The sequence below is a fragment of the Serinus canaria genome, chromosome W (genome assembly GCF_022539315.1).
Source record: "Serinus canaria isolate serCan28SL12 chromosome W, serCan2020, whole genome shotgun sequence".
Lineage (NCBI taxonomy): Eukaryota > Metazoa > Chordata > Aves > Passeriformes > Fringillidae > Serinus > Serinus canaria.
This window is the reverse complement of record NC_066342.1, coordinates 1,073,604-1,100,951: the sequence shown is the minus strand read 5'-3', so window position 1 is coordinate 1,100,951 and position 27,348 is coordinate 1,073,604. Positions and strand designations below refer to the sequence as shown.

General features: G+C 44.6%; 2 protein-coding genes across 4 annotated transcripts in view; both read left to right on the top strand.

Annotated features, from left to right (window-relative positions):
• The window catches only part of LOC127060973 (uncharacterized), a 959,777-nt gene that overhangs the window by 51,437 nt on the left and 880,992 nt on the right, over window positions 1-27,348 (top strand). The window lies entirely within an intron of this gene.
• LOC103824902 (zinc finger protein 131-like) overlaps window positions 1-27,348 on the top strand; it is a 54,055-nt gene that overhangs the window by 1,334 nt on the left and 25,373 nt on the right. Inside the window, exons 2-6 of one of the 3 annotated variants that reach the window (XM_050986357.1) lie at window positions 2,403-2,541; window positions 8,193-8,294; window positions 14,882-15,026; window positions 17,218-17,575; window positions 17,678-17,900. In XM_050986357.1, the coding sequence (XP_050842314.1) occupies window positions 2,418-2,541; window positions 8,193-8,294; window positions 14,882-15,026; window positions 17,218-17,575; window positions 17,678-17,900 (952 nt within the window). In that variant the 5' untranslated portion in view covers window positions 2,403-2,417. Of the gene's footprint in view, window positions 1-2,402; window positions 2,542-8,192; window positions 8,295-14,881; window positions 15,027-17,217; window positions 17,901-27,348 lie in introns of all 3 variants that reach the window. The other 2 variants (XM_050986356.1, XM_050986358.1) reach the window with 2 other exon arrangements.

Below are 27,348 nucleotides of genomic sequence, written 5' to 3'. Positions count from 1 at the left end.
ACTGAATTAATCCAGTTTTCATCACTCATAAACGAGTCTGCATCTAAGTGTCTACTTGGATCACTTCTGTCTGCCTTCCTTGGTATCTTGGTTTTTCTCTGAGGACTGCACTTCACTTCTTGCTCCAAAGTAGTCATGCTTTCATTGAACATATGCTGTTCTGTTGGGCTTCTGCAATACCACTGAGTTTGAAATGAGAAGATTAAATGAATGCTGCAACTGTATTTAGATGGGCGATAAATTCACTTTTTTTACTAGTCTTGTGTTAATTCAGGACAATAAATTATCTATCATAAGTTGGTTTTTATTTGTGATTTTTAGTGTTCTGAGAGACTGAAACTTTTAAAAATTTCTTGGATTAGGGGCTTGCTCTGTTATTTTGGGATTGTAAGATCCTATAAGCACATTTTGGAAGTAAATTCTGGATAGGTGGAAATAATGAGATTTGAGCTTGAAATTTTGTTTGGTTTAACTTTTAGGGAATTACACTTTTAACTGCAAGTCATCTATCAATGTACAATATGTCAAAAGTGTGTAAGAAAATTAAACAGTGAAGTAAATGGCTGACAACTTTCTACATGAAACTTTATGGAATGATGGATGGAAGAAAGATGCTGATCATCTGTCTTAGAGCCATCATTAAAGATGAGGTGAAGGCAGCAGCTTTCCTTTCCTTCAACCTCACTTTCTCTTTTGCCCTCACAAGATCCTGATATGTATTTCAGCATGTGCTTGGCAAAGCAGTGATAGCAGATAGAACTAGACTTCCATAAGCTGTTGCTTCTGCTCTTTTCCATCTCTTGGCAAAATGATTTCTCCATGGGACAGTTTTTCTGAGATGCAAGAAAGTGGGTTTTGCGGTAAAAATAGGACTTCCACAATTTATTTTATCTGATGTCTGACAATAACTTTACTTTTATCATAACCAGGTAATTCCTCTTCAGTATGTGTTTGTTGGAAGCAAGGTAGAATTTACACATCTGCTCAGGGGTGTTATCAAGCATGGTGGCATCAGCTCAGGACTTTTCAATTCCAGTCACATGCAAAAAATCTGCACAAGTTAGGGAACACTTGCTATCTAGTTTCTTCTAGCAGTCTTAAGAAAACTGCTTCTTAGCCACACCTTAATTTTCCATCTCTATATTCAACTTTTGGTTTGATACTAGCAGTTCTCCTAACTTTCTTCCTTTTGTCCATACTAAATACAAAAATAAGGGAATTTGAGACATACCCTTCACTATAAAAGTCATTCAAGCCTAATTACCATCTTCTTTCAGAAACCATATGTTCTTCAAAGTGAGTTAGACTATGACAAGAAACAAAGTTTCTGCATTAATGTGACTTTGAAATGTCTTTGCTTTTTCTGTGGCATTCTCAGTGTGAGCCATGTGAATGTGGAAGTTGAAGATGAGTGCTGCTGCACAGATCTGAAGTAATTTTTCCCAGAGTTAATTTTTGAAATCCTTTCATTGAAGCGTTTGAACTCTCTCCAGAGACTCTTTTGCATCAGCAGCACACCCTCTGTGTCTCATCCACAGGCACAGACTTCTGCTAAACTTTTTGAAGTTTGAGGATCTCTGCAACTCCCACCTCCAGCTATGTTTGTTGTATAAGTAAGGGAGGAATAGCCATGAGATTACAAGCCTATATGTCTCTTTTAAAAGTTGGCAAAGAGTATTTCACCTTGTAGGGGGAGAAGTGTAAGAAGCCTGGGTGAATAAGAAGCTCTTTGCTCCTGGGTGTGACAGCACTTTAAATCCCTGGACACTCCTCTGTACCCAGAAGCTGAAAAGTGTTGTTTTATTACATCCTTATTTAAAGGAAGTAAACATCTTGTGTTTACTAGATACAAAATGTGACTTGAGTACAAAAAATTTTAGAACCATTCTTTCACAAAGAGGATTGATAAAATTGCAAGAAGTAACTATAAAGATTATGACATTATGTTGCCAAGATGGAGAATAGTTAGCTGTGGAGTATTTGCTTTGAGAGAGGTGGGTCCTTGCTGAATTTGTAGAATAAAGAAATGCATTTACGAACTTTGACTGTTTTTTCATGCTGTTACGGTTTGAGACAAGTTAGGAGGAAGCATTCTGAAATTGTCTCCTCTCAAGAAGGCAGGTCGTGGCACTCCCTCCCCCCACCAAAAGGAATTTCTTGGAGGAAAGTGAAAAAAAAATGTTTATAAACTGTGTATAAATAAAGCCATACTTCATTAACCCTCATGTTTCCTACCTGACAGCAAAAATCAGGTAAACCTGTTACCAAGACAGTTTGATGTTTCCATTGTTTTTTTAGTTTCTGAAAAGTGCTAGTTAGTTCATGTCTGTATAATAAGCTGACTGTGCATAGTACTTTCTAAGTGGCACAGTATTCTTACTGTCCTACCACATCTTTTGCAGACTAATCCTTTTGCCATGGAAGCTGAAGAAATTATGGAATGTATCCAGGAATTCCCCGAACACTATAAAGTTATTTTGGATAGACTCAATGAACAACGTGAGCAGGACCAGTTTACAGATATCACACTGATTGTTGATGGTATGTATACACTTGAGAACCAGTTGGTACCCACAGAATTCTGAAAGCTGTGCTGGGAAGCTGTTTGGTTTGTCATGGGTTAACTGTCAAATTGGGCTGCTAACATTCTTGGCTCTGTATTGGTATGTGAGTTGCTTGCAGTTTCAGTTATTAATCTTGGGCTGAAGAGAGTCTCCAGCAGAGATTAATAATTTTGTTTCTGCTTTTAATAGAATCCCAGAATGGCCTGGGCTGAAAGGGACCTTAAAGCTCATCTGGTTCTAACCCCCTGCCATGGGCAGGGACACCTTCCATTAGACCAGGTTGCTTCCAGCCCCATCCAACCTAGCCTTGAACACTTCAGGGATGGGACAGCCACAGTTTCTCTGGTCAACCTGTGCCAGGGCCTCACCACCCTTGCAAGGAAGAATTTCTTCCTGACATCTAATCAAAATCTCCTCTCTTTTAGTTTAAAACTATTCCCACTTGTCCTATTACTATCTGCCCATGTAAAAATGACTATTTTTTTAAGCCCCCTTTAGGCATTGGAAGGTGCTCTAAGGTCTCCTCAAAGCTGTAAGAGCCAAAATGAGGGATGCGGGACTCCAGGCAGCTCTTCAAAATGCAGTTTATTACATCCAAGATGTTACAGCAGTCCAGGGTCGTGGGCGACAGAGCCTGTGCCTACAGCTGTCAGCTCCAGCTGCAGGCAGGCCTGGAGACCCTTTGGTTTTGGTTACAATGCATTATATACTTTGCTGAGCATCTTAATACAGTAGAACCAATCTATACCTTAACTATTATCTCTAGCCTATCATAACTACTATAATTGCCATATTCATGTTATCATTCTCCAATCACTAAAAGTCAGTACATTACAGTTTAGCTAGAAGTTGTTTTTCAGTTTTCTTGCAGTGGAAAATTCTGAGACCTTTTTTCTACTTGCAACATTGGCAGTCTTGTTGGCCAGTGCTATCTTTCTGCTTGGTAAAAACATCTTATTTGAGGTGGGTTTATCCTTTGCTCTAAGTAATAAAAACCCCTTCTAACTAACATACCCTTTGCCTTCTTGGTCATCCAGTAAGACTGGCTCAGCAATTTTTTTTCTTCCATATCAAAACTTGCTTCCATCTCTATTTCTTCATCAGACTCTACATTCAAAAATCTTTCTGCCAAGCGTACATATCTGTGAGACTTTCTTGTCAAACTTTCATCCTTCCCAACACAAAGCATTTTCTTCTCCAGGCTGAATAGCTCCAACTCTCTCTGCCTGTCTTCATAGGAGAGGTCTTTTAGTCCTGTGAGCATCTTTGTGGCCTTCTCTGGACCCGATATAACAAGTCCACATTATTCTTGTGCTGAGGACTAGACTTGGATACAGTGCTCCAGGTGGGGTTTCATGAGAGCAGAGTAGAAGGGGAGAGTAGGGAGCCCCTTCCGAACAAGGAGCTGAACTTGTACAAATATTGGTTGATTATTAAAAAAAAAAAAAAAAAAAGAAAAAAAAAAAAAAAGAAAAACCAGCTTGAAATAAGGCCGCTTTCTTGCTTCTTGGGTATCTGCCTACTATTTTAATCTATAGTTAAAATAGGGTAGAACAACTCACTTATCTTTTTCTATGTGTTCTAAAGACATAAGTATTAGTTTAAAGGGAAGATGGAGATGCAAATGCTTATTATCTCATCAGAAAAGGTGGGGTCTGATAGGTCACCTAAGATTGCTTCTTATCCCAAACATGTCTTAGAATGGGTGATCACTTCATCGAAGATAAGTGTCCACTAGGACAGACCTAGCTAAAGGAGTACCACCTGATTCTTAAATTAATAGCAAGAATTCACTTGAAATAAAAGGGACCTACAGAGCCTGGATTAGAAAAAAGTAAGCAAATGAAGAAAAAAATCATTATTTGGAATCACCTTAGTTTCACTGACAGCACTTTCACAAAACTTATCCTGAATGTTTGTTCCTGCTCTAGTATTACCAAATCCATGTATTGAGCTCAAAACTGTTTTCTTGTGCAGTTGTGTAGTTCTAATACATGTTGGTTCTCCTTCCTCCGTCCCATGGAGCCTTCTGGATGTTCATGCCTGGACCAGGGAGAAGGCAACACCATGATGGGAATACACAGTCTGGAAAACAGGAAGAATAGAGATAAACCAATTTTGTTCTGCAGGGATCTTTATGATGGCAGAAATGATGATTAAATACATCCATATGTAAGAGCAGCAAAATCTGAGGAGAGCTTTGTGTTGATTTCGCACAGCCTAGATTTTGTTAGCGGAGGAGGGCCACAGCAGTAGCTTCAGTGAGAAGCTGCTAGAAGCTTCCACCATGTCTGACAGAGCCAACCTCTGATGGCTCTGCCGGGTTGTTCTGGCACTGCGAGCAGCGAGGGACACTGTCCTGTTCCTCGGGAGGTCGGGAGAGCGGCTAAGGCTTTCACCTTTCAGAGGAGACACTAGCACGATGTTGGTAGAAGAAGGAGAGTGGACTCCAGCTGGGGGCAAAGTCCAGGTTTATTCCGGAGCTCAAAGGAGGTCCTTAACCCAGGGAATCCAGCCATCTGAAGACCCCAGAAATGGGGTCTGCAGGGTGTTATAAAGGGGGGAGTAAACCAGGGAGGGGTTTTCCTGCCTGCCAATGGGGATACAGGAGAGCATGGGGATCAGGGAAACAGGCAGGTTGGGGGACCAATAGGGGCCACCAGAGGGAGGGGTCCCAGTGCCTGAACCTATCACTCGATGCCCTTGGTAGAAGTTTCTAGAGGGAGGGGATGGGCCGTTGAGTGAAGGACAGGACACCGGGGAGGGGTTAAGGGAAGGGTTCAGCCACTTTTGGGGAACAGGGGGAGGGGGTAGGGAGATTGACATTAAAAAGAAGGGAGAAGGCAGCAGGGGCAGAACCATTCTAACAGGGGGGAACTGGGATAAAACAAAGTACAACTTAATGCAACTAAAACATATAAGAACACAATACAACACATTCTGCTGGCCCAATTAGGGAGGTTGGTAATGCCTCTGTGCTGACATATTTGTGAAGAAAATTTAACTGTGCTTGTGCAGTTTTTCAAGGGGTGGTGAGGTGCCATCTTGGTGCAGCCTGTGGTGAGATTTGTTTGCCTGGCCCCCCCGTAGCTAGCTGTGCTGCGGGCAGAAGGGCAGGGGTGGCGGCAGTGGCTTCTCCTTCCTGGCGCCCCACATGAAGAGAGGTGTTAAATAGTGCCAGTGTTGTGGCGGCCGCCACTGACTACATGGTGGCAGCAGAGCCTCCTGGCCGCAAACATGGCTAGCAACTCCCCAGTGCAGAACCTAAACAAGATTGACCTTTTGGTGCTGCGGGATCATGCAGGAATCTTTGAATTGGTGGAACTTGTTGGCAATGGCACTTACGGACAGTAGTTTTTCTTCTAATCAGAGAAGAGGAGGAAGTGAGGACATGTGAGGGAAAACAATATGGCGGTACCAAGGTCAGTGTTAAAAAACGGGGAGGAGATGCTCCAAGCCCCGGAGCCGAGATTCCTCTGCAGGCCGTGGTGAGGACTGGTAAAGTAAGCTGTTCCTCTGCAGCCCATGAAGTCCACGGGGGATGCAGAGATCCACTCACAGCCTATGAAAGAAGTACTCACGCTGGAGCGGGTGGATGCTGAAGAAAGCTGTGATCTAGTGGGAGACCTGAATACAGAGAGTGGGCCCATGCTTCCACAGATAGAGAGAAGGCTCTTGCTTCCAAACTAGAGCAGCCTATCCTTAGAAGACTGAACCCTGTGGATTAGTGACCCATGCCGCAGCAGTTTCAGAAAGGCTGTTTGCCTGTGACAGGGACTCACATTGCAGCAATTTTGGCAGGACTGCTGCTCGTGAGATTGGAGCCATGCTGGAGAAGTTCACAGAGAACTGTCTCCTGTGGGAGGGACACCATGGCATAGCAGAGAAAAGACTCCTCTCCCTGAGTGAACAGAAGAAGGTCTTGGGTGACGAACTGACCAAAATCCCCACTCTCTCTGCACTGTTGGTGGGAAAGAGGCAGGGGTTGGGAGGGAAAAAAGGTGTTTCAAAGTCCTATTTTACTTCTCATTATCTTCCTCTGACTCTGTTAATAATAAATTTACCTTATACCTTTAAATTTGAATCTGTTTTGCCCTTGGAATGTTTTCTCCCAATCCTCATCTGTCGTGGATTGACACTGGCCCAATGCCAGGCACCCATGAGAGTCACTCACCCTCCCCTGCCACAGCTAAGCAGAGGAGAGAAAAAAAAAATTAATGAAGGGTTTATGAGTTGAGATAAGGACTAGGAGAAAAACACTTCAAGGGCAAAACAGGCTCAGCTTAGAGGTACAAAGTGAATTTATTACTAACAGAATCAGAGGAGGATAATGAGAAGTAAAATAAGCCCTTAAAACACCTTTCCCCCCCCAGCCCCTTCCTACTGACAGTGCAGAGAGACAGGGCATGGGGGTTTTTGGGTCAGTTCATTACAGAGACTTTCTCCTGCTGCTCCAGGAGAGGAGTCCTTCCCCTGTGAGATCATGGGGTCCCTCCCACAGGAGACATTTCTCCATTAACTTCTCCAGCATGGGTCCACTCTCATGGGCAGCAGTCTTACTGTACCTGCTGCAATGTGAATTCCCCCCACGGGAAATCAATCCTCCCAAAACTGCTGTCATGTGGGTCACTCTTCACAGGGTGCAGTCCTCCAAGGACAGGCTGCTCCAGCCTGGAAGAAAGGGCCCTCTCTCTCCACCAGGTCTTCCACTGGATCACAGCCTCCTCCAGGCATCCACCCACTCTGGTGTGAGCACCTCCTCCATGGGCTGCAGGGGAACAACCTGCTTCACCATGGTCTTCACCACAGCCTGCAGAGGAATCTCGGCTCCGGCACCTGGAGCACCTCCTCCCCCTCCTTCTCCACTGACCTTGGTGTCACCATGTTGTTTTCCCTCACATGTTCTCACCTCCTCCTCTTCTCTGACTAGAAGAAAAACTGTGTGACTTTGCTTTGATTTTCTTCTTAAATATGTCATCATAGAGGCATTACCAACCTCTCACATTGGCCCAGTTTTGGCCAGCAGCATGTCCATCTTCAGAGCTATCAGGGATTGGCTCAGCTGGACATAGTGAGAGTTTCCAGCAGCTTCCCACAGGAGCCACCTCTGTGGCCCCCCTGCTACCAAAAACCAGGCCGTGCAAAACCAATACATCATCTCAACTCATGAGCCCTTTGTTATTTTTTTTCCCTCTCCTCTGCCCAACTGAGAGCAAGAGAAGATGAGCGAACAGCTTTCATGGGTGCTTGGCATTTGGCCAGTGTCAAACCACAACAAGCTTGGATAAAATCTGAAAGCTGAGCTCAAGACACACAGGAAAATGTTTGAACAGGAATTTCCCACAGCTTAAATATTTGAAAAGAGAAACACTCTTGAGTGAGTCCTTCAGCTGACTAAATTGAAGAGCTTCAACAAGGTCACTGATGTCAGCAAGGATCTGCATAAGATGGGACAGGCTAGCTGCAGTGGTATCCCATGTTACAAAGAGACATGCTAAGTAACTATGAGCTGCTGGAATAGATTTATAGACTGGGTGATTCTGCAGCTGTTCTCTGCATCTGCACTTATTCTGCACCATGAGTGAAGAAGGTGTTATCCTAAACCAAATTTTTTCTCTCTCTTTGTAGGTCACCATTTCAAAGCTCATAAGGCTGTTCTTGCTGCCTGTAGCCAGTTCTTCTACAAATTCTTTCAAGATTTCACTCAGGAGCCCTTGGTGGAGATTGAAGGTAGTCTGATTCATGCAAATTAAAACCTTTAGAGTTGTGTGCTCATGCTCAAAATGAATGTAGTAGTGGCCAGGTACCACTTCAGAATAGGTATGAGGTCCTGGATCTAGGGACCCAACTAGATGATTTAGGAGAAAATTGTCTGCCCAGTGAACCCCCTAATTATGATTCATCTGTAAGATGGATCACTACCTCTAACATTAAGAAGAAAAGAAGGGTAATCATAGTAGGTGATTCCCTTCTGAAGGGAACTGAGGGCCCCATATGTCGACCAGACCCATCCCACAGGGAGGTCTGTTGCCTCCCTGGGGCCCGGGTACAAAATATCACTGAGAGACTTCCTGGGCTGATTCAGCCCTCTGATTATTACCCACTGCTGATACTCCAGGCTGGCAGTGGTGAGACTGAAAAGAGGAGTGTCAAGGCAATTAGAAAGGACTTCAGGGTACTGGGTCAGGTAGTTGGTAGGGCAGGAGCACAGGTAGTGTTCTGCTCAGTTCCTTTGGTAGCAGAGGAAAATGATGAAAGAAACAGGAGAATCCGTATCATCAACAAGTGGCTTAAGGGTTGGTGTCATCAGCAAAATTTTGGATTCTTTGATCATGGGGAAGCTTTTACAGCATCTGCTCTGCTAGAACCAGATGGGGTACATCTCTCTATTAAGGGCAAAAGGTTTTTAGTTCATGAACTGGCAGACCTCATTGAGAGGGCTTTAAACTAGGTTTGAAGGGGGAAGGGGAAGCAGCTGAGCTATCTGGAAGCAGGCCCAAGGGTTGCAAGGCTAAGTTAGGGGTGAAGTCAGTAGCCCAGCTGAGGTGCGTGTATACCAATGCACACAGCTTGGGCAACAAACAAGAAGAGCTGGAGGCCATGGTGCAACTGCAGAGCTATGATGTAGTTGCCATCACGGAAACATGGTGGGATGACTCACATAGCTGGAGTACTGCACTGGATGGATACAAGCTCTTCAGAAGAGACAGGAAAGGAAGAAGAGGAGGAGGGGTGGCCCTTTATATTAAGCAGACTTTCGATGCTGTAGAAATTGAAACTAAGGAAGATGGAGTTGAATGTCTATGGGTAAGAATTAAGGGGAAGGCCAACAAGGCTGACACCCTACTGGGAGTCTGATATCGTCCACCCGACCAGGAAGAAGAGGTAGATTACTTATTCTACAAGCAGCTTGGTAATGTTTCAAGATCATCAGCCCTTGTTCTTGTGGGCGACTTCAACCTACCAGACATCTGCTGGGAACTTAATACAGCAGTAAAGAGGCAATCCAGGAAATTCTTAGAATGTATGGAGGACAACTTTCTGTCGCAGCTGGTGGGTGAATCCACCAGGGGAGGGGCTGTGTTAGATCTGCTGTTTGCAAATAGAGATGGGCTGGTGGGAGATGTGGTGGCTGGAGGTCACTTGGGGCAGACTGATCATGAAATAATAGAGTTCTCAATATTTGGTGAAGTCAGGAGGAGCACCAGTAAGACTCTTACACTGAACTTCCGGAGGGCAGACTTTGGCCTGTTTAGGAGACTTATTCAGAGCATCCCTTGGGGAACAACCCTTAAAAACAAAGGAGTTCAGGAAAGGTGGGCATGCCTCAAAACAGAGATCTTGAGGGCACAGGAACAGACTGTCCCTGTGTGCCAAAAGATCAGTCAATGGGGTAAACGTCCAGCCTAGCTGGGCAAGGAGGTTTTGGAAGAACTTAGGAATAAAAAGAGGATGTATCAGCGTTGGAAGGAGGGTCAGGTCTCTAAGGAAGTATTCAAGAAGGCTGCTGGAGCATGCAGAAAAAAAAAATAGGGAGGCCAAAGCTCATTTTGAACTTAGAATGGCGACTTCTGTAAAGGATAATAAAAAATGTTTTTACAAATACATTAATGCTAGAAGGAAGGGTAAGACCAGCCTTTGTTCTTTGTTGAACAAGGGAGGGAACTTGGTATCTGCAGATGAGGAGAAGGCAGAAGTGCTTAATGCCTACTTTGCCTCAGTTTTTAGTGGGAAGATGACCTGCCCTCAAGACACCTGCCTGCTTGGAGTGGTTGATGGTGTCAGGGAGCAGAATGGTGCTCCCATTATCCAAGAGGAGGCAGTCAAAGAACTACTGAAATGCTTGGATGTTCATAAATCTATGGGACCAGACGGGATCCACCCCAGGGTAATGAAAGAGCTGGCAAATGAGCTTGCAAAGCCACTCTCCATCATTTACCAACAGTCCTGGGCACTGGTGAGGTTCTGGATGACTGGAAGCTGCCAATGTGATACCCATTCACAAAAAGGGTGCAAAGGAGGATCCTGGTAATTATAGACCAGTCAGCCTGACACCAGTCCCTGACAAAATAATGGAACCGTTTATATTAAGTGCCATCACACAGAATTGACGGGATGGCCAGGGTATCAGACCCAGTCAGCATGGGTTTAGGAAGGGTAGGTCATGTTTAACCAACCTGGTCACCTTCTATGACCAGGTAACCCGCCTAGTGGATGCAGGGAAGGCTGTAGACGTTGTTTATTTGGATATCAGCAAGGCCTTTGGCACTGTCTCCCACAGCACACTCCTAGACAAGCTGCAGCCCGTGGCTTGGACAGGAGCACTCTTTGCTGGGTTAAGAACTGGCTGGATGGCCGGGCCCAGAGAGTAGTGGTGAATGGTGCTGCATCCAGCTGATGGCCAGTCACCAGTGGTGTCCCTCAGGGGTCTGTGCTGGGACCAGTTCTGTTTAATATTTTTATTGATGATATGGATGACGGTTTAGAGTGTTTCATTAGCAAATTTGCAGATGACACTAAGCTGGGAGCACATGTCGATCTGTTAGAGGGACGGAGGGCTTTGCAGAGGGACCTGGAACGGTTGGATGGATGGGCAGAATCTAATGGGATGAAGTTCAATAAGTCCAAGTGCCGAGTCCTGCACTTTGGCCACAATAACCCCCTGCAACGTTATAGGCTGGGGATGGTGTGGCTGGACAGTGCTCAGGAGGAAAGGGACCTGGGGGTGCTGGTTGACAGTCGACTGAACATGAGCCAGCAGTGTGCCCAGGTGGCCAAGACGGCCAATGGCATCCTGGCTAGTATCAGGAATAGTGTGGCCAGCAGGAGCAGGGAGGTAATTCTTCCCCTGTACTCGGCACTGGTGAGGCCACACCTTGAGTATTGCGTCCAGTTCTGGGCCCCTCAGTTTAGGAGGGACGTTGAGATGCTTGAGTGTGTCCAAAGGAGAGCAACGAGGCTGGTGAGGGGCTTGGAACACAAGCCGTATGAAGAACAACTGAAGGAGCTGGGGTTGTTCAGCCTGGAGAAAAGGAGACTCAGAGGTGACCTTATCACTCTCTTCAACTTCCTGAAGGGTGGTTGTGGTGAGCTGGGGGTCGGTCTCTTTCTCTGGGCAACAACAGACAGAACAAGAGGACACAATCTCAAGCTGCGTCAAGGGAGATACAGGCTAGAATTAAGGAGGAAGTTTTTCACAGAAAGAGTGGTCAAATACTGGAATCATCTGCCCAGGGAGGTGGTAGAGTCACCATCCCTCGATGTGTTTTAAAAAAGACCGGATGTGGTGCTTGGTGCCATGATTTAGTTGAGGTGTTGGAGCGTGGGTTGGACTCGATGATCTTAAAGGTCTCTTCCAACCTAGAAATTCTGTGATTCTGTGATTCTGGTATGGGCTTAAATGCATGCTTGATCATATTGATTAATTTTCTAGATATCAGCTCTTGAGTTGTGAGGTAATGTTGTGGTTTAACCCTGACTGGCAACTAAGCACCACAGAGCCAGGCTGGCTCATTTTCCACCAGTGGGATGGGGGGGCGGGGGGAGAATCAGAAGTGTAAAAGCAAGAAATGAACTTGTGGATTGCGATAAAACCAGTTTAATAATTAAAAAGTGTCATGGTTTGAGCCTGGCGCAATGCCAGTGCCCCCACGAGATCACCTCCTTCCCTGGCACCCACTGTGAGATGTGATCAGAGACAGAGCAGAGCAGGCTCCAACTTGAGGTTTAAAGGAAAAAAAAAATTTATTAACCTAAAACTACAAAGGAAAACACTAAGGAAAACACACAAAACACATAGAACCCAAGATGAAAACCTTCCAAATTTCTTCCTCCTCCCCCCACCTAGATTTCCAATTCCATTACCACCAAATCCACCCTTTAGATAATCAGTTCTCAATTCCTCGAGAAGAGAGGAGTCCCTCTTGCACCACAGACTTCCCCAGGAAACAGTCGAAACTTCTCGTGTTTCCATGTCACATGTGGCACCGCCCGGAGAACATTTTGCCATCGTGACTTCTTCCTTCCATGTCCAGTGCTCTCACCACTGCACATGGATCAGAGCTGCTTCTAGGGTTTTTCCCTTTAAGGATACTTTGTCCAGTTCCAAAAAGAGCACAGTCCCTCTCCTTTTGGGACACCTGTCCCCCCCAAATTTCACCCCCTGGGGCCGAGGGGTCTCTTGAACAGAGATCATCTTCCTCTTCCTCTTCTTCGAAGCGGAGGGCACCACCACCACCCTCCTCACCTGTCGTCTCTGTTCACACTCCTCCACATCACTGCACTCTCCTGGCTCTGAGCCATCGCCTCCCCCTAGAATGCAGTCTCTGTGTCACAGGAACACAAGGGGGTCCTGCTGTGGCTATACAAGAAAAGTCCAGCCAAAGGCCACTCCATCATCTCCTCCCACCTAGGATTCTTCTCAACATCCTCTCAATCTCATCAACTTCAGGAGGAATCAGCATTTGCAAGGTTTCCATCCTCCCCAGAAGGGTTAAAAGTCCCAGGCTCTGCCGGTTTGCTTCATGAACTCCCACGCCTGGCTGCCCTGCTGGGCACCCCCCCCCTTCTCCTTCACGCCGGGCCACTATCACCGGCACCGGCTCTGTCTCTCTCTCTCTCTCCGGGGGGGGGGGGGGGGGGGGGGGAATGGAGTATGGCTGCCCGAAGCCCTTGCAATGTTCTCCTCCACCCTTGGGCCCAGGCCTGGCCTACCTCTCTCTGGCCACATGGCTCCCTCCCCCCCCCCCCCCAGCTCGGCCGGGCAGGGGGGTCTGCTCACTCTCAAGCGGGACTCCAAGAGGAAGTTCCCCTGGCAGATCACAGCTTTTAACCCCTGTGTTCTCAGAGGCGTATCCATGCTCTCAGTGGACAAACCAGGTGCCAATATTAAATCTGAACACTGATTGGCTTGCCCACACCATCACAAAAACTTCATTTCCTCTTAAACCACGACAAAAAGAAATAATAATTTTGTGAAAATTATAAGTAAAAGAGAAAAAAAAAAGAGGGGAAAAACCCAAGGAAGACAAGTGATGCAAAATAAAACAGTTGCTTGCCACCAACTGACCAATGCCCAGCCAATCCCCTAGCAGTGTCCCCTCCACCTGCCTCCCACACACACTTTATATACTGAGCATGATGTCATATGGTCTGGAATATTCCTTTGGTCAGTTGGAGTCACCTGTCCTGGCTGTGTCTCCTACCAACTGCCCACACACCCCCAGTCCACTCACTGTCAGGCCAGTGTGAGAAGCAGAAAAGGCCTTGGATCTGTGTAAGCGCTGCTCAGCAGTAACTGAAACAGCAGTGTGTTATCAACACTGTTTCAGCACAGGAGGGACATCAACCTCTTTGAGCAAGTCCAGAGGAGGCCACCAAGATGATCAGAGGGCTGGAGCACCTCTGCTATGAGGAAAGGTTAGGAGAATTGGGATTGTTCAGCCTGGAGAAGAAAAGCTTCAGGGTGACCTAATTGGGGCCTTCCACCACCTGAAGGGAGTTTACGGGAAAGATGGAGAGTGACTATTTACAAAGGTCTGGAGTGACAAGACAAGGAGGAATGGCTTCACACTGACAGACAGTAGGTTTAGATTAGATATTAGGAAAAAACTCTTTACTGTGAGGGTAACGAGACCCTGCACAGGTTGCCCAGAGAAGTTGTGGATTTTTCATCCCTGGAAGTGTTCAAGCCCAGGTTGGATGGAGTTTGGAACAACCTGGTCTAGTGGAAGGTGTCTCTGCCCATGGCAGAGAGTTGAAACAAGATGATCTTTAAGGTCCCTTCCAACCCAAACCATTCTATGATTGAGCACAAATCCAAAACATAGCCCCATGCTAGCTACTATGAAGAAATTTAAATCTGTCCCAACAAAAACCAGTACAGGTAGGTATTGCCACTAGAAAAAAACTTCTCCTGAAGAAAAATTAAAAATAAAAAGATACATTTGCTGGGATGCAAGAACAGGATAGATGTGGAGCAATACCTTCCTAGTAGGTAAGAAATTTCCTGGAGCAATGCAGCTTCTAATAACTTGCTGCTCAGAGATCTCTTGAGAGAGAGATCATATTTTTATGTTTAAATTTGAACTTTTTTATTTTATACAAGTAGCTTTTTGTCCATCTTATCTTTTTTATCTTTGTTATGGAATGACTGTAGTTGTTCCACATTCACCTGTTTTTATAGTAGACTTTTTATTCCAGTGTGAGCCTTTCAAGGGTGGCATCTTCTTGAAACTGGCTATTGGAGTACTGTGAGCAGGCAAGTGTAAAAGACTGAGGAATTGTTAAAAGATACTGTTTTTCTTGCTTGTAAACAGGTGTAAGTAACATGGCATTTCGTCACCTAATCGAGTTCACCTATACAGCAAAACTAATGGTCCAAGGTGAGGAAGAAGCAAATGATGTTTGGAAAGCAGCTGAATATCTACAGATGTTAGAAGCTATCAAAGCACTTGAAATCAGGTAAACACATAAGCCTTTTTCTTCCCAACACTGAAATGTAGAGTCTTAAGAATCCTTGTATGAGAGCTGCCGGTATTTTCCAGTGCTCTTCTTTATCCTGAAACCTCCTAAGCTCATGTGGTATTGTATACTCTTCTACTATAAGATAGGGGTCAGAATTATACAAGCTAAACAAATGAATGTCACATTCTTTGGGCTAGAACTCGATGACAAGTGACATGGCTGGTAAATGTTGCAGACATTGTAGGGCTGTGACTTTGTGATAACTAATACCAGGCTTCTATACTGACTGCCCGCACCTGATTGACAGCTGGCTGTACTGTGATGATATCTCTCAGGTAATTAGACCACATTAACAAGTTTGAACTACTCTTTTGATTTCATGCAGCTTTCTGCTTTCAAGAGAATAGGCAGTGATTTTAAAGGTTCTTGTTGCAAATTTAGTGTCTCAAACTTCTTGAACAAATGTAGTTGTTATAATTGGTTTTATATGGGTTCAGTACTTAATCAAATGTTGCTCTAGCACCTTTTATCCAGTACAAGGAACTGTAATGCATTACCAAACTCCAACCTGAGAAAAGCAGGTGCCATTCCCATCATGCTATTTTTCTTCCTCTTCCTTCTCTTTTACAAAGTGCTGTCATGTTCTCATTTCTTCTGTAAGCTATACTATTCTTCTGTCATGAAGCAGGGGGAGTGGCAATAAATAACTCCCAGCATTACAGTTATCCTTGCTTTCTCTTCTAGAATGCTGAAAGGTCTTTGTGTTCAGGCTAAGGAAAGACTGTTGTTTCTTCTTTATCTACCCATAGACACACTAAGCTAAGGAGAATGGCTCTGACACGGAGTTCCTCTAGTAGCCAAACAAACAAAACCTCCATGACATGGTACCCTGGAAACTTGTTTTTCAACATCAGTGGTTTTTTTTTTTTGTTTTTTGTTTTTTGGAATCAAGTTATTCTGTTGATTGGTAGCAGAGCTGAATAACTATGTTGTGGTTTTTTGATAGAAAAGATAGGATTGTGCATTTCTAGTTCTACTCTCTAACCACAACAATACCCTTTTTTGACATTATTGAGATTAAACATGGTATCACCAAAAGAACTTTTTTTTTCATTTAGGGAAAAGCAGACCATTGCTGTCTGTTTGAGAAATTTAAGACACTTGAAATCAAAAAACTGTGTTCTAATTGGTATCACTTTGAGTCTCTCTACACTGGTAGAGCTGTTTAACCAGGATTCAGATCAGTCCATCAAGCTAAACTGTCTAGTCTGCAATTAATTCCCACTAATGTATAATGTTTGTTGGTTATGCAGCACTAGTAAATGCTGTAATTCTTATGTTAATAAACAGTTCCCTGGGTTTTTTTCACTTTCATCCCCTGGTATCCATTTCTCTCATTGGCAGAAGAAATGGGAGTTATTGAAGCCCTCTCTTTTTAGAGAGAAAAACTCATTTTACAGCATTTTTCTCCTAGAATTTGTCTCCAAGCTGAGACACCCAGTCAGCTCTGTCCATGTTTGAGATGGGATGCTATCTCTGACATCTTGAAAGAAGGGGGTTTTGTATTTATGGTGCAAGGAAAAGAAGAACAGAGCTAGAAGCTGTGCTTAAGCCCAGATAAATTAAATTAAAATACTCTTTTCACATCCCAGTGGTGTTTTTCTTTTTTACTACAACTGTTAGGTGTGTGTTTTCCTAAAGTACAAGGTGTTATAATAATCATTGTGTGAAGTCACAGCTGTAGTGTTTTGTAAGAAGTTCTAAGTGCTGGAGGCAGTTTCATGCACTCCAGAGCTTGAGAGGTGAATAGTGTAGAAAGAACTTGAATCTTATTTCTGAGTAGGCAGGCAAAAATACAGCATTTTGCATTTCTTGTATAAACCTATGCCATTAGACTAATTGGCCTTTCTTCTTGATAGGTGCTTTGTATCATTCAAATTGAGCCATTTAAAACACCCTAATAACCTTATGTTAAAGGCTCCACAGCTTTAACTGTGCTGTTCTACAGCTCTAAGGAGTATAGATTAAGGACAAATTAACATCTGAAATGGGTGCAGGTTATGTGGCCACTCATCATTCAGCTTCTTTGAGAAACATCTAGCTAGTGTTTAATGCAGCTCAGCATCAGGCAGGAATTGTTAAGTAAGTGCTTATGGATCTTAACTATGTTTATGTAAATGTTTTGCAGGAGCAAAGAAAATTTATCACCCTTAGAATCAAATCAAAGACAAGGTAAAAATAAAGCAAAAAAGAGGAAGATTGCTGAAACGTCCAATGTCATCACAGAAACACTGCCATCTGCAGAATCAGAGCCTGTTGAAATTGAGGTTGAGATTGCTGAAAGGACGATTGAAGTGGAAGATGACAGCATTGAAACACTTGAAGTAGCTTCTGCAGAGCAATCTATAAAATACATACATACAACAGGTACATCAGATGAATCTGCTTTGGCTCTTTTGGCAGATATCACCAGTAAGTATCGTCAAGGAGAGACAAAATGCCAGATTCAAGAAGAAGGTGGTGCAACTGATTCCTCATGCAAACAGGTAGAAGATATTGAACTTGTGGAACTTCAAGTGTCACATGTGAAGAATTTATTCCACTGTGAAAAATGTAACCGTTCATTTAAATTGTTTTACCATTTTAAGGAACACACGAAAACACACTCTGCTGAGAGTTACAAGTGTGATCTATGCAATAAAAGCTACCTACGAGAGAGTGCTTTGAAACAACACCTCACCTGTCACCACCTTGATGAAGGCGGTGCTAGCAAGAAGCAAAGACCTGGCAAGAAAATACATATATGCCAATACTGTGATAAGCAGTTTGATCACTTTGGACATTTTAAAGAGCACCTCCGAAAGCACACAGGTAAGAACACTGATATGGTCCTGTTCTTGTGGCTTTGGGTCTAGCATTTTGAGGTTTTGCATATTTTGGGGAAATATAAAATATGCTGAAGAAAATGCATGAGTCCTGAGTGCTAGAAATACTTGGCTTGTAGTTGCAACTTAAATGCTGGTTTGGTTTTTAATTATTTTTGTTTGTTTTACATTGATATAAACTTTGAGGGATTGAGGTGGTTAAAAATAGATGCCTAAAACCAGAAAGCACTAATGAAGCTTCTCTTTTCAGTCTATTAAATCCTAAAATATTTCTTTCAAAATAATTTCTTAAAGCATGTTTTTTTTCTTGAAAAGTACCAAACTGAGGAGCTGCCATGACACGCTATTTTCACAATTCTACTAGTAAATGTTTCTGTTGAAATATGATCTAAACCATGAGCTTCTCAGTAGAATATATATTTTAAAGAGTTTCTTTTACTAACAGAACATATGAGTAAATGCCTAATAATGCATTAGGCATAAAGTACCCCCTTCCTCTTGACATCTCATCTGATTTCATTTTTTTTTGTTAATTAGCTCAGCAAAACATTTCTAGTAACTATAGTAGACTTGTTACTGTAAAATCTGCCTCTTTGAACAGTATCTTTTGAGTCCAAAATTACTTGTGTTTCTTTTATGTAATATGGAAGGTTAAGATGCTATTTCTTCATGTCACTGAAAGTCTGTACTATCTGAATAGGTACTGAATATTATATAGATAGCTCTCTGAATGTAAAATATATGTTATATATGTTGTCTTGAACTTTCAGACATTTTTATTTGATATATCAGTCATGAATCATCAGTAAGAATTTAATAGAGGGTAGCAGTCATTTCTTTTGCAGCTTGCTGTTGCAAAAGTCTTTTAATTGGAACGTCTTTGTATCTGTGTATGACACTGCATCAAATCTACTCCAAATAGCCCCTTAAAAGTTGCATTTATGAAAACTCTTTGGCAAATCCTTCTTCCCTATGAAGCCGGGAGTGTTTCTCCATTATGACCAAGCCAAATGCAAGCTACCTAACAAAAGTCTTTTCAGAGAAGTTTGTGGAGCATTGGATTAACAGAATAAGCCAAATATAACAGTATATTCATTGCTGTTGTGACAGAAGGATTTTGGGGATGAAGCAACTTAGCATATCACAGGAGGTGCAGAGTACATTCTAAATATGTATTGATGCAAGTATCACACATGGAATCTAATTACTTCCCATTCCAGTGATGTGCTTGAAGCAGCCAAATTAATCAGCCCATGTCTGAAAACTCTGTAATTGAAGTAATTTGTATGCAGATTATAGAAACTTCTTGAGAAAAATTAATCAAGATCTTTGCCATTCTTCATGAATGCAAAATATGTTTCACAGGTAGTGTACTTTGAACTGCAAATAACATCTTCCATAGGAGTGAATAAATGGACTTGTTTTACATACCATGAATAAATGATCCCAAGAAGTTCATTTGATAAATGCCTACCTTTTTGTTTCTGGGTGAGAAAAAAAGAAAGAAACACAAACAAAAAATCCCAACAACCTTACTATATCTCTCTAAACCAAATCTAAACAATGATATGGCAACTTTATGGTTATGGGTGAATTCCCTGGTATTTCTTACATATTGGGCAAATAGAAGTCACTGTGTTATTATGAATGTCTTTGGGTTAAAAAATATTTATTTTGGGCAATACCCTTCCTGTGGCTGCAGGATTATAAAGGTCCAACAAAATATTGGACTATCTTAGATCAGAATTTCTGTCCTGTGAGTTACTTATGATTGGCAAGTGAAATCCGGCCTGTTCTCGTAAATGGAAAAAAATGAATTGTTAAATCAGGTCAAGAACCCTCCCTCTTTAGTCTTATCTGAGATTTTATAAACTCATAGTTTAATGACACCCCAGGGGAAGAGAAGCAAGTTGTCACCTTTAGCAGACGAGTTCAGTTACCAGCTCGCCAGTGTACTTCTGAAGCTAGAGGCAGGCTCATACCCTCTCTGTTTTCCATTGCTGCTGCTGAAGTCACTGCATTGATTTGCACTGTGCAAGAAGTCACTCAATGTCTTTTTGGCCTTTGGATATTGCCACTGCTGTCTTTGAATTGTCAGTTTCAGATACTTTAGGCAGGATATGAAGATTGTTGAAGAATTTGGGTAAAAATAGAATAAATCTGTCCTTAACTGGGCAGTGCCTTGCTTCAAGTAACTCTTTAAATGTGATGAGATTGCAGAGCAGGTAAAGGTTTGTGGTGTGAGTTTTGTTCTGTAATATTCATAGAATCATAGAATGGCCTAGATTGGAAGGGACCTTAAAGCTCATCTCATTCCAGCCCTTCCTGCCATGAGTGCCTTCCATTAGACCAGGTTGTTCCAACCCCGTTCCAACCTGGCCTTGAACGCTTCCAGGGATGGGACAGCCACAGCTTCTCTGGGCAACCTCTGCCAGGGCCTCACCCTCCTTACAGCAAACAGTTTTTCTTAATATCTAATCTAAACCTACTTATTTTCAATTTTAAGCCATTCCCCCTTGTCCTCTCACTCCAGGCCCTTGAAAATAGTCTCTCTCTGTCTTTCTTGTCAGCTCCCTTTAGGACCTGGAAGGTCACAATTAGGTCATGCTGGAGCCTCTCTTCTCCAGGCTGAACAATCCCAATTCTCTCAGCCTTTCATAGCCAAGTGTCTCAGTTTAAAAGACAGATGTCTGCCAAGGAAGGTGGGAATCTTCACGGAATGGAAAAGATGACCCCCTCCCTCCAAATTATCACTTTGAAATTGCAGGGTTTCCAGGCAAAATTGTGGGAAAAGGAATAACAGTTCTTTACTGGCAAATTAACTATAAATATAAATCAGAACAAACAACAAAAACAAGAACAAGTTTTCCTGCCTGGTAATTTTTCCCTTGGGTGTAGTTACAACCACAACCGGCAGGGGGCACTGTTTGCTCCTAGCAGGGCAGAGAGGCTGCCCCCTGTGGCTTCAGGGGGCACTCTAACACAAGCTTGACAACCTCTTCAGGTGGTGGTGGTGGGAGTTCGAGCAAAGAGGAGGACAAGAGATTGCTCCTTTTGCAAAGCTCACGGGCAGCAGTTGGTTCTGGTACCCCCACTGTCAGCTGGCACACTCAGGGGAGGTGGGCAGGGCTTGGTAGCAATGTCAGGCTACTGTGCAGAGAAGTGGCCCGGTGGGGGCAGCCCCAGTCCCGGCAGTACCCCACTCGTTGGCTCTGGACCCCCAAATGACTGAGAAACAGGGAAAAAATGAGCAGGCTTGGAGTGTAGAATCTGCAGCGAAACGAAGTCCTGGAGCCTAACACACAGGAGTAGCCACGGCCACCACACTGCAGGCCAGGGTCTGGTGGGGCATGGTCCCAGTCCCAGGTGGCATCACATGCGCTGGCTCTGGGCTCCCGAACAACAGGGAAGTGGTGCCAGGAAAAAAAAACAGAGGGCAACAATATTTCAAGTCAGATGTACTCACTGTGTCTCCTTGTGGCCACCGCCTCAGTCCTGAACCAGAAGAGAGTCGATCCGGAACCAGAAGAGAGCAAGACTAAGAGAGCCCCAAGCCCCACCCCCCACCCCCCCTAGGTCCCAGGCCAAGCTTACACCTCTCATGATATCCCCCGAGCCACAGAAAACCTGGACAGAAAGGCTTTTAAAAAAGCCTGCACAGAAACAGGGGCTCTCCACCCCCAGCCCCACACACATCCAGTCCCTTGCCTTAAAGATACAGCAACCATTTTTTGGGCACAAAGCAGAGGATCAGGAAATATACTATCATAATAACTCACTCCAAGACAGAAAGATGCTCCATTCCTCTGATCATCTTGGTGCCTCCTCTGAACTCGCTCTAACAGGTCTATGTCCTTTCTGTGCTGGGGACCCCAGAGGTAGAGGCAGAACTGCAGGTAGGGTCTCACCAGAGCAGAGGAGAAGAATTCCCTCCTCCCCTGCTGCCCACACTGTAGAATCAGCCCAGCACACAGGATTTCTGGGTGCCAGTGCACATGGCCAGGGCATGTCCAGCCTCTCATGCACCAGTACCCCCAGGTCCTTCTCCCCAGGGCTGCTCTTGATCTGTTCATCCCTCAGCCTGGATTGATCCTGGGGATTGCCACGACCCAGGTGCAGCACCAGCACTTGGTCTTGTTAAACCTCATGAGATTCCCATGGGCCACTTCTTGAGCTTGTCCAGGTCCCTCTGGATGGCCCTGTTCTTCAGATGTGTCGCCTGCACCAATGAGCTTGGTGTCATCTGCAAACCTGCTGAGGGTGCCCTCAACCCCTTTGTGTGTGTCATTAATGGAGATATTAAATAACACTGTGTAGCGGGTTGACCCTGGCTGGGTGCCAGGTGCCCAATTCAGTCGCCCTTTCCTTCTGGGACAGGGAAGAGAATAAGATGAAGAACAACCAGCAGGGTGAGATAAGCGGTTTTATTATGGTAAAAGATAGAAATAAGCAGAGATCTGCATGTACATGGGCTAAAGAGAAAAAAGGTCAGTCTCTACTTCCCATCAGCAGCAATGTTCAGACACTTCCTGGGAAGCAGGGCTTCAGCATGTGTAATGGTTCCTCCGGAAGGCAAACATTAAAAACTCATGAATTGTCCCCCCTTCCTCCTCTCTTCCTTAGCTTATATATCTGAGCTGATGTCATATGGTATGGAATATCCCTTTGGCCAATTTGGGTTAGTTGACCTGGTTGTGTCCCCTCCCAGGATCTTGCCCACTCCCATCCCCTTTGATGGGGGAAGGAATATCAGAGGGGCAGCGCTGCTTGGCAGTAGCCAAAACACTGGTCTGTTATCAACACCCTTCCAGCTACCAATGCAAAGCATAGCACTGTAAGGGCTGTGAACTTTACCTTGGTCAGACCCAATACAATCTCTATCCCTTATTCCATACCATTTGTGTCATGCTTGGATCCCATATAATATATATGCTCTCATTACTGGGATGCTTAAACCATCTCTATACCAGACATACATTTTATTAACTACTATTGCCTGTCCTTTCACATCCCTCCAGGTGGTCTCCATTCCATCAGGATGTGGGGTCAGGACAGGAAAAATAGTACACTTGATGGTTCATGGTTGGGCACCGCCACCATCCCTGTTCATCATCACATTCTTCTTGCTCCTCGCAAAATTCATTCTTTGTCAGTTCATGTCCCTCCTGCTGCTTTGCCTTCTGTAACATGCAACTTACACTATAGGTTATTCTTACCCAAAGGTTGAATCTCCTTGAGGTACACACCGGGTCTCCCCATCCTCCCGCATCACCCACCAAGTACACCCAGGTCCTTGGGCAAAGACAGTCCCTCAAGTGGGTTTGACTTTTCCCATGGGGGAAGAAATCCACACTGACTTCCCCAGCCACTTCCCTGTGTGTAGTGCAGGGACCTTGTCTCCTCCCACAGTGTCTAAGGGCTTAGTTTGGGCGGGACGAGGGCAGTTAGCAGATCCCCTGGTGTTGACTAACCAAGTGGCTTCGGCCAAGTTTGCATCCCAGTGCTTCCATGTCCCATTACCTAACACCCTTAAGATAGTTTTTAGCAGCCCGTTATAGCTTTCAATCTTCCCAGAGGCCTGTGGACAATAGGGAATGTGATATATCCACTTAATTCCATGTCTCTTTGCCTAGGAGTTTATAAGATTATTTTGAAAATGTGTCCCACTGTCTGACCAAATTCTATCTGGGGTTCCATGTCACCACAAAATGTGTCTTTCAAGACCTGAAATCATGTTCTGGGCGGTGGCATGGTTTACTGGGTATGTTTCCAGCCAGCCAGTTGTGGCCTCTACCATGGTGAGGATATAACTCTTGCCTTGGCGTGTTCATGGCAATGGCCCAATGTAATCAATTTGCCAGGCTTCACCATACTGAAAGCCCAGCCAACACACTCCACTCCAAGGAGGCTTCACTTGTGTGGCTCGCTTGATGGCAGCACATTTCACACTGATGGATAACATGTGAAATAGCCTTCATGGTCAGGTCTACCCCTCGATCACGAGCCCATCTATGTTGCATCCCTTCCAAGATGCCCTGATGTTTCATAGGCCCATAGGGCTATAAATAGCTCACCCTTTCTTTCCAAATCTAGGTCCACCTGAGCTATTCCAATTTCGGTGGCCTTATCTACCCGTCCGTTGTTTTCATGCTCCTCAGTGGCACAACTTCTGAGCATCTACATGATGTACTTTCAGAGTTAAGTTTTCTATTCATGCAGCAATGTCCTGCCATAATGCAGCAGCCCAGATGGGTTTACCCCTGCATTGCCAATTGCTTTTCTTCCACTGCTGCAGACATCTCCATAGGGCATTAGCCACCATTCAGGAGTGTGTATAAATTATGGGCCATTTTTCTCTCTCAGCAGTCTCTAGGGCTAGTTGAATGGCTTTCCCCTCTGCAAATTGTCTTGATTTACCTTCCCCTTCAGCAGCCTAAATGACTTGTTGTGTGGGACTCCACACAGCAGCTTTCCACTTCTGATGGTTTTCTATCACTCGTCAGGATCCATCAGTAAATAAAGCATAGCTTCTTTTGTTTTCTGGTAACTCTTTATATGGTGGCGCTTCTTGGGCGCAAGTCACCTTCTCAGGCAATGCTCCAAAATCTCTGGCTTCTGGCCAATCCAAAATCTCTTCTAGGATTCCTGGGAAATTGGGTTTTCCCATTCGGGCTCGTTGTGTAATTAATGCTACCCACTTACTCCATGTAGCGCTGGTTGCATGATGTGTTGAGGGAATGTTTCCTTTGAACATCCAGTGTAGCATGGGCAATCGCGGTGCCAAGAGGAGACACACTTCTGTCCAAACAACTTCTGAGGCGGCTTGAACCCCTCATAAGCTGCTAGTATCTCTTTTTCAGTTGGTGTATAGTGGGCTTCTGATCCTTGATAACTTCAGCTCCAAAACCCTAGTGGTTGACCTCAGGTTTCTCCTGTGGTTCTTTGCCAGAGGCTTCAGGTGAGGCCCTGCTCCCCAGCTGCAGTGGAGAGTATATTTTTTCACATCTGGTCCTGTCCGAACAGGCCCAAGACTTACCACACAAGCTATTTCCTGTCTGATCTGCTCAAAAGCCTGTTGTTGGTCAAGGCCCCACTTGAAGTGGTTCTTCTTCTGGGTCACTCGATAGAGGGGGCCCACAAGCTGACTATAACCTGGAATGTGCATTCTCCAGAACCCCACAAAGCCCAGGAAAGCTTGGGTTTCCTTGTTATTAGTTGGTGGAGACATAGTTGCAATTTTGTCAACCACCTCTGTAGGCACATGGCAGCATCCATCCTGCCATTTTGTTCCCAAGAACTGCATCTCCTGTGCAAGTCCCTTTGCCTGCCTTTGTTTTATGGCAAGACCAGCTTTCAAAAGAATTTGGATTATTTTCTTTCCTTTCTCAAAAACTTCTGCTATATCACCCCACACAATGATACCATCAGTTGTAGGGGGATACAGTATGGGTAAATGAAGGTGGTATAGAAGGTAATCTTATCCCCCAATGAGTTGCAGCTGGACCAATTACTAAAGATTAGAAGCAGGCCTGATCTTAACAGGCCACACCTGTAGCCAATAAGAACAAGTGGTATAAAAGAGTGGATTGGTGTGATCTAGCATCAGATGACTGCTGCTAGGACCAGGAACAGTCAGTGCTTGGAGGAGCTGCCTGCGAGAAACATCAAGGAGGTATGAAGCTCTGGCGATATGAAATCGTTGCACTATAATGACGTTAGAACTCAGGCTATCTAAGACAACAATCAATATATTGTAGGTCTTCTGGAGCTCCAGCCTGTTCCAGGGCAGTCTGGATCAGGCCATGGCAGATGATGGGACTGTGTTTCCACCCCTGGGGCAGTCAGTTTCAGGTGTATCGGACGCTCCTCCAGGTAAAAGCAAATTGCAGTCTGCACTCTGCCGCCAGAGGGACTGAGAAAAATGCATTAGCAATGTCACCTGTGGCATACCATTTGGCTGGTTTTGACTCCAGCTCATATTGGAGTTCCAGCATGTCTGGTACAGCAGCACTTATAGGTGGCGTGACTTCATTCAGGCCCTAATAGTCTACTGTCAGCCTCCATTCCCCGTTTGACTTCCACACAGGCCATATGGAGCTGTTGAAGGGTGAGCAAGTTCTGCTGATTACTCCTTGGCTCTCCAGTCAACAAATTAGTTCATGGATAGGAGTTATAGAGTCTCAGTTTGTGCAATATTGCCACTAATGCACTGTCCTGGTAGCAGTTGGTACTTGTTGGTCTTCTACCTGCAGCAATCCTACAGTGAAGGGATCTTCTGAGAGGCCAGGCAGGGTAGATAACTGTTTCATCTTCTCTCTATTCACTGGAGCTATACCAAAAGCCCATTAATAGCCTTTGGATCCTTGAAGTACCCTCTCCTGAGGTAATCAATGCCAAGGATACAAGGGGCCTCTGGGCCAGTCACAATGGGGTGCTTTTGCCATCTGTCCCCTGTTAAGCTCACCTCAGCCTCTATTACAGACAACTCTTGGCATCCCCCTGTCACTCCAGAGATCCAGATAGGTTCTGCACTCTTGTGCCTTGATGGCATCAGTGCACCGGTATCTACTAAAGCTTTATACTGCTGTGGATTGGATGTGCTAGGCCATCAAATCCACAAAGTCCAGTATACCCAGTCATCTCTTTCCTCCTCCTGGCCAAAGGCAGGGACCTTCTATTCATGTTCCTGGTCAGAGTATTCACTATCTGACCTTTGCAATGCTAGATCAGAAGTGCCCTCATCAGGACTGTAGGAAATGGTTTTAGTTCTCTTATGTCTGGGATATGGCTGACTGTTTTCTGGTCTCTCTGCGGCAACTTACACTGACAGTCTTCTTGGGTGGCCTCTTCTTAACAGGTCTCTTCCCTCTCAGTTCATGAACATGGGCTTTCAGCTTAAAGGTGGATTTACCATCACACTTCCTTATGTCCTCTCCCTAGTCACACAGAAAGAACCAGAGTTCATTACGTGGCCTGTTCTTGGGGCTTCCCTTCCTTCTGACTGGGGTTGGAGAGGAGGAATCTCTTGGGCTGCCCATAAAAGTTGGGGTACTGGCTCATTGGGATGAGGGACTACCCAGAGTTTCTTCTACTTTTCGGAGCCAGGACACCACCTCTACATTTGATGTATCCATTTGCGGATAATTCAGTGCTACCAATCTGCTGGAATATGATGCAGGGGCACCTTGAACCACCTTTCTCCACATGGCCAGTGTTCAAGGGACATCCTCTGGATCTTTAGAAACACTGTCGTTCTTTAGATCACTATAGATGATTTCCAGCACTGCTAGTTCTCTCAAGTACCGGCTATCTTCATCTGCAGTGGTCCGCTTCCCTGGGGATTTCACAAGTTCTTCCTTACATGGATATCTTGCCCTCACACTTGAGAAAAGCCATTTCCAAAAGCTGCAAATGGCTCCTTCCTTTCCAATTCA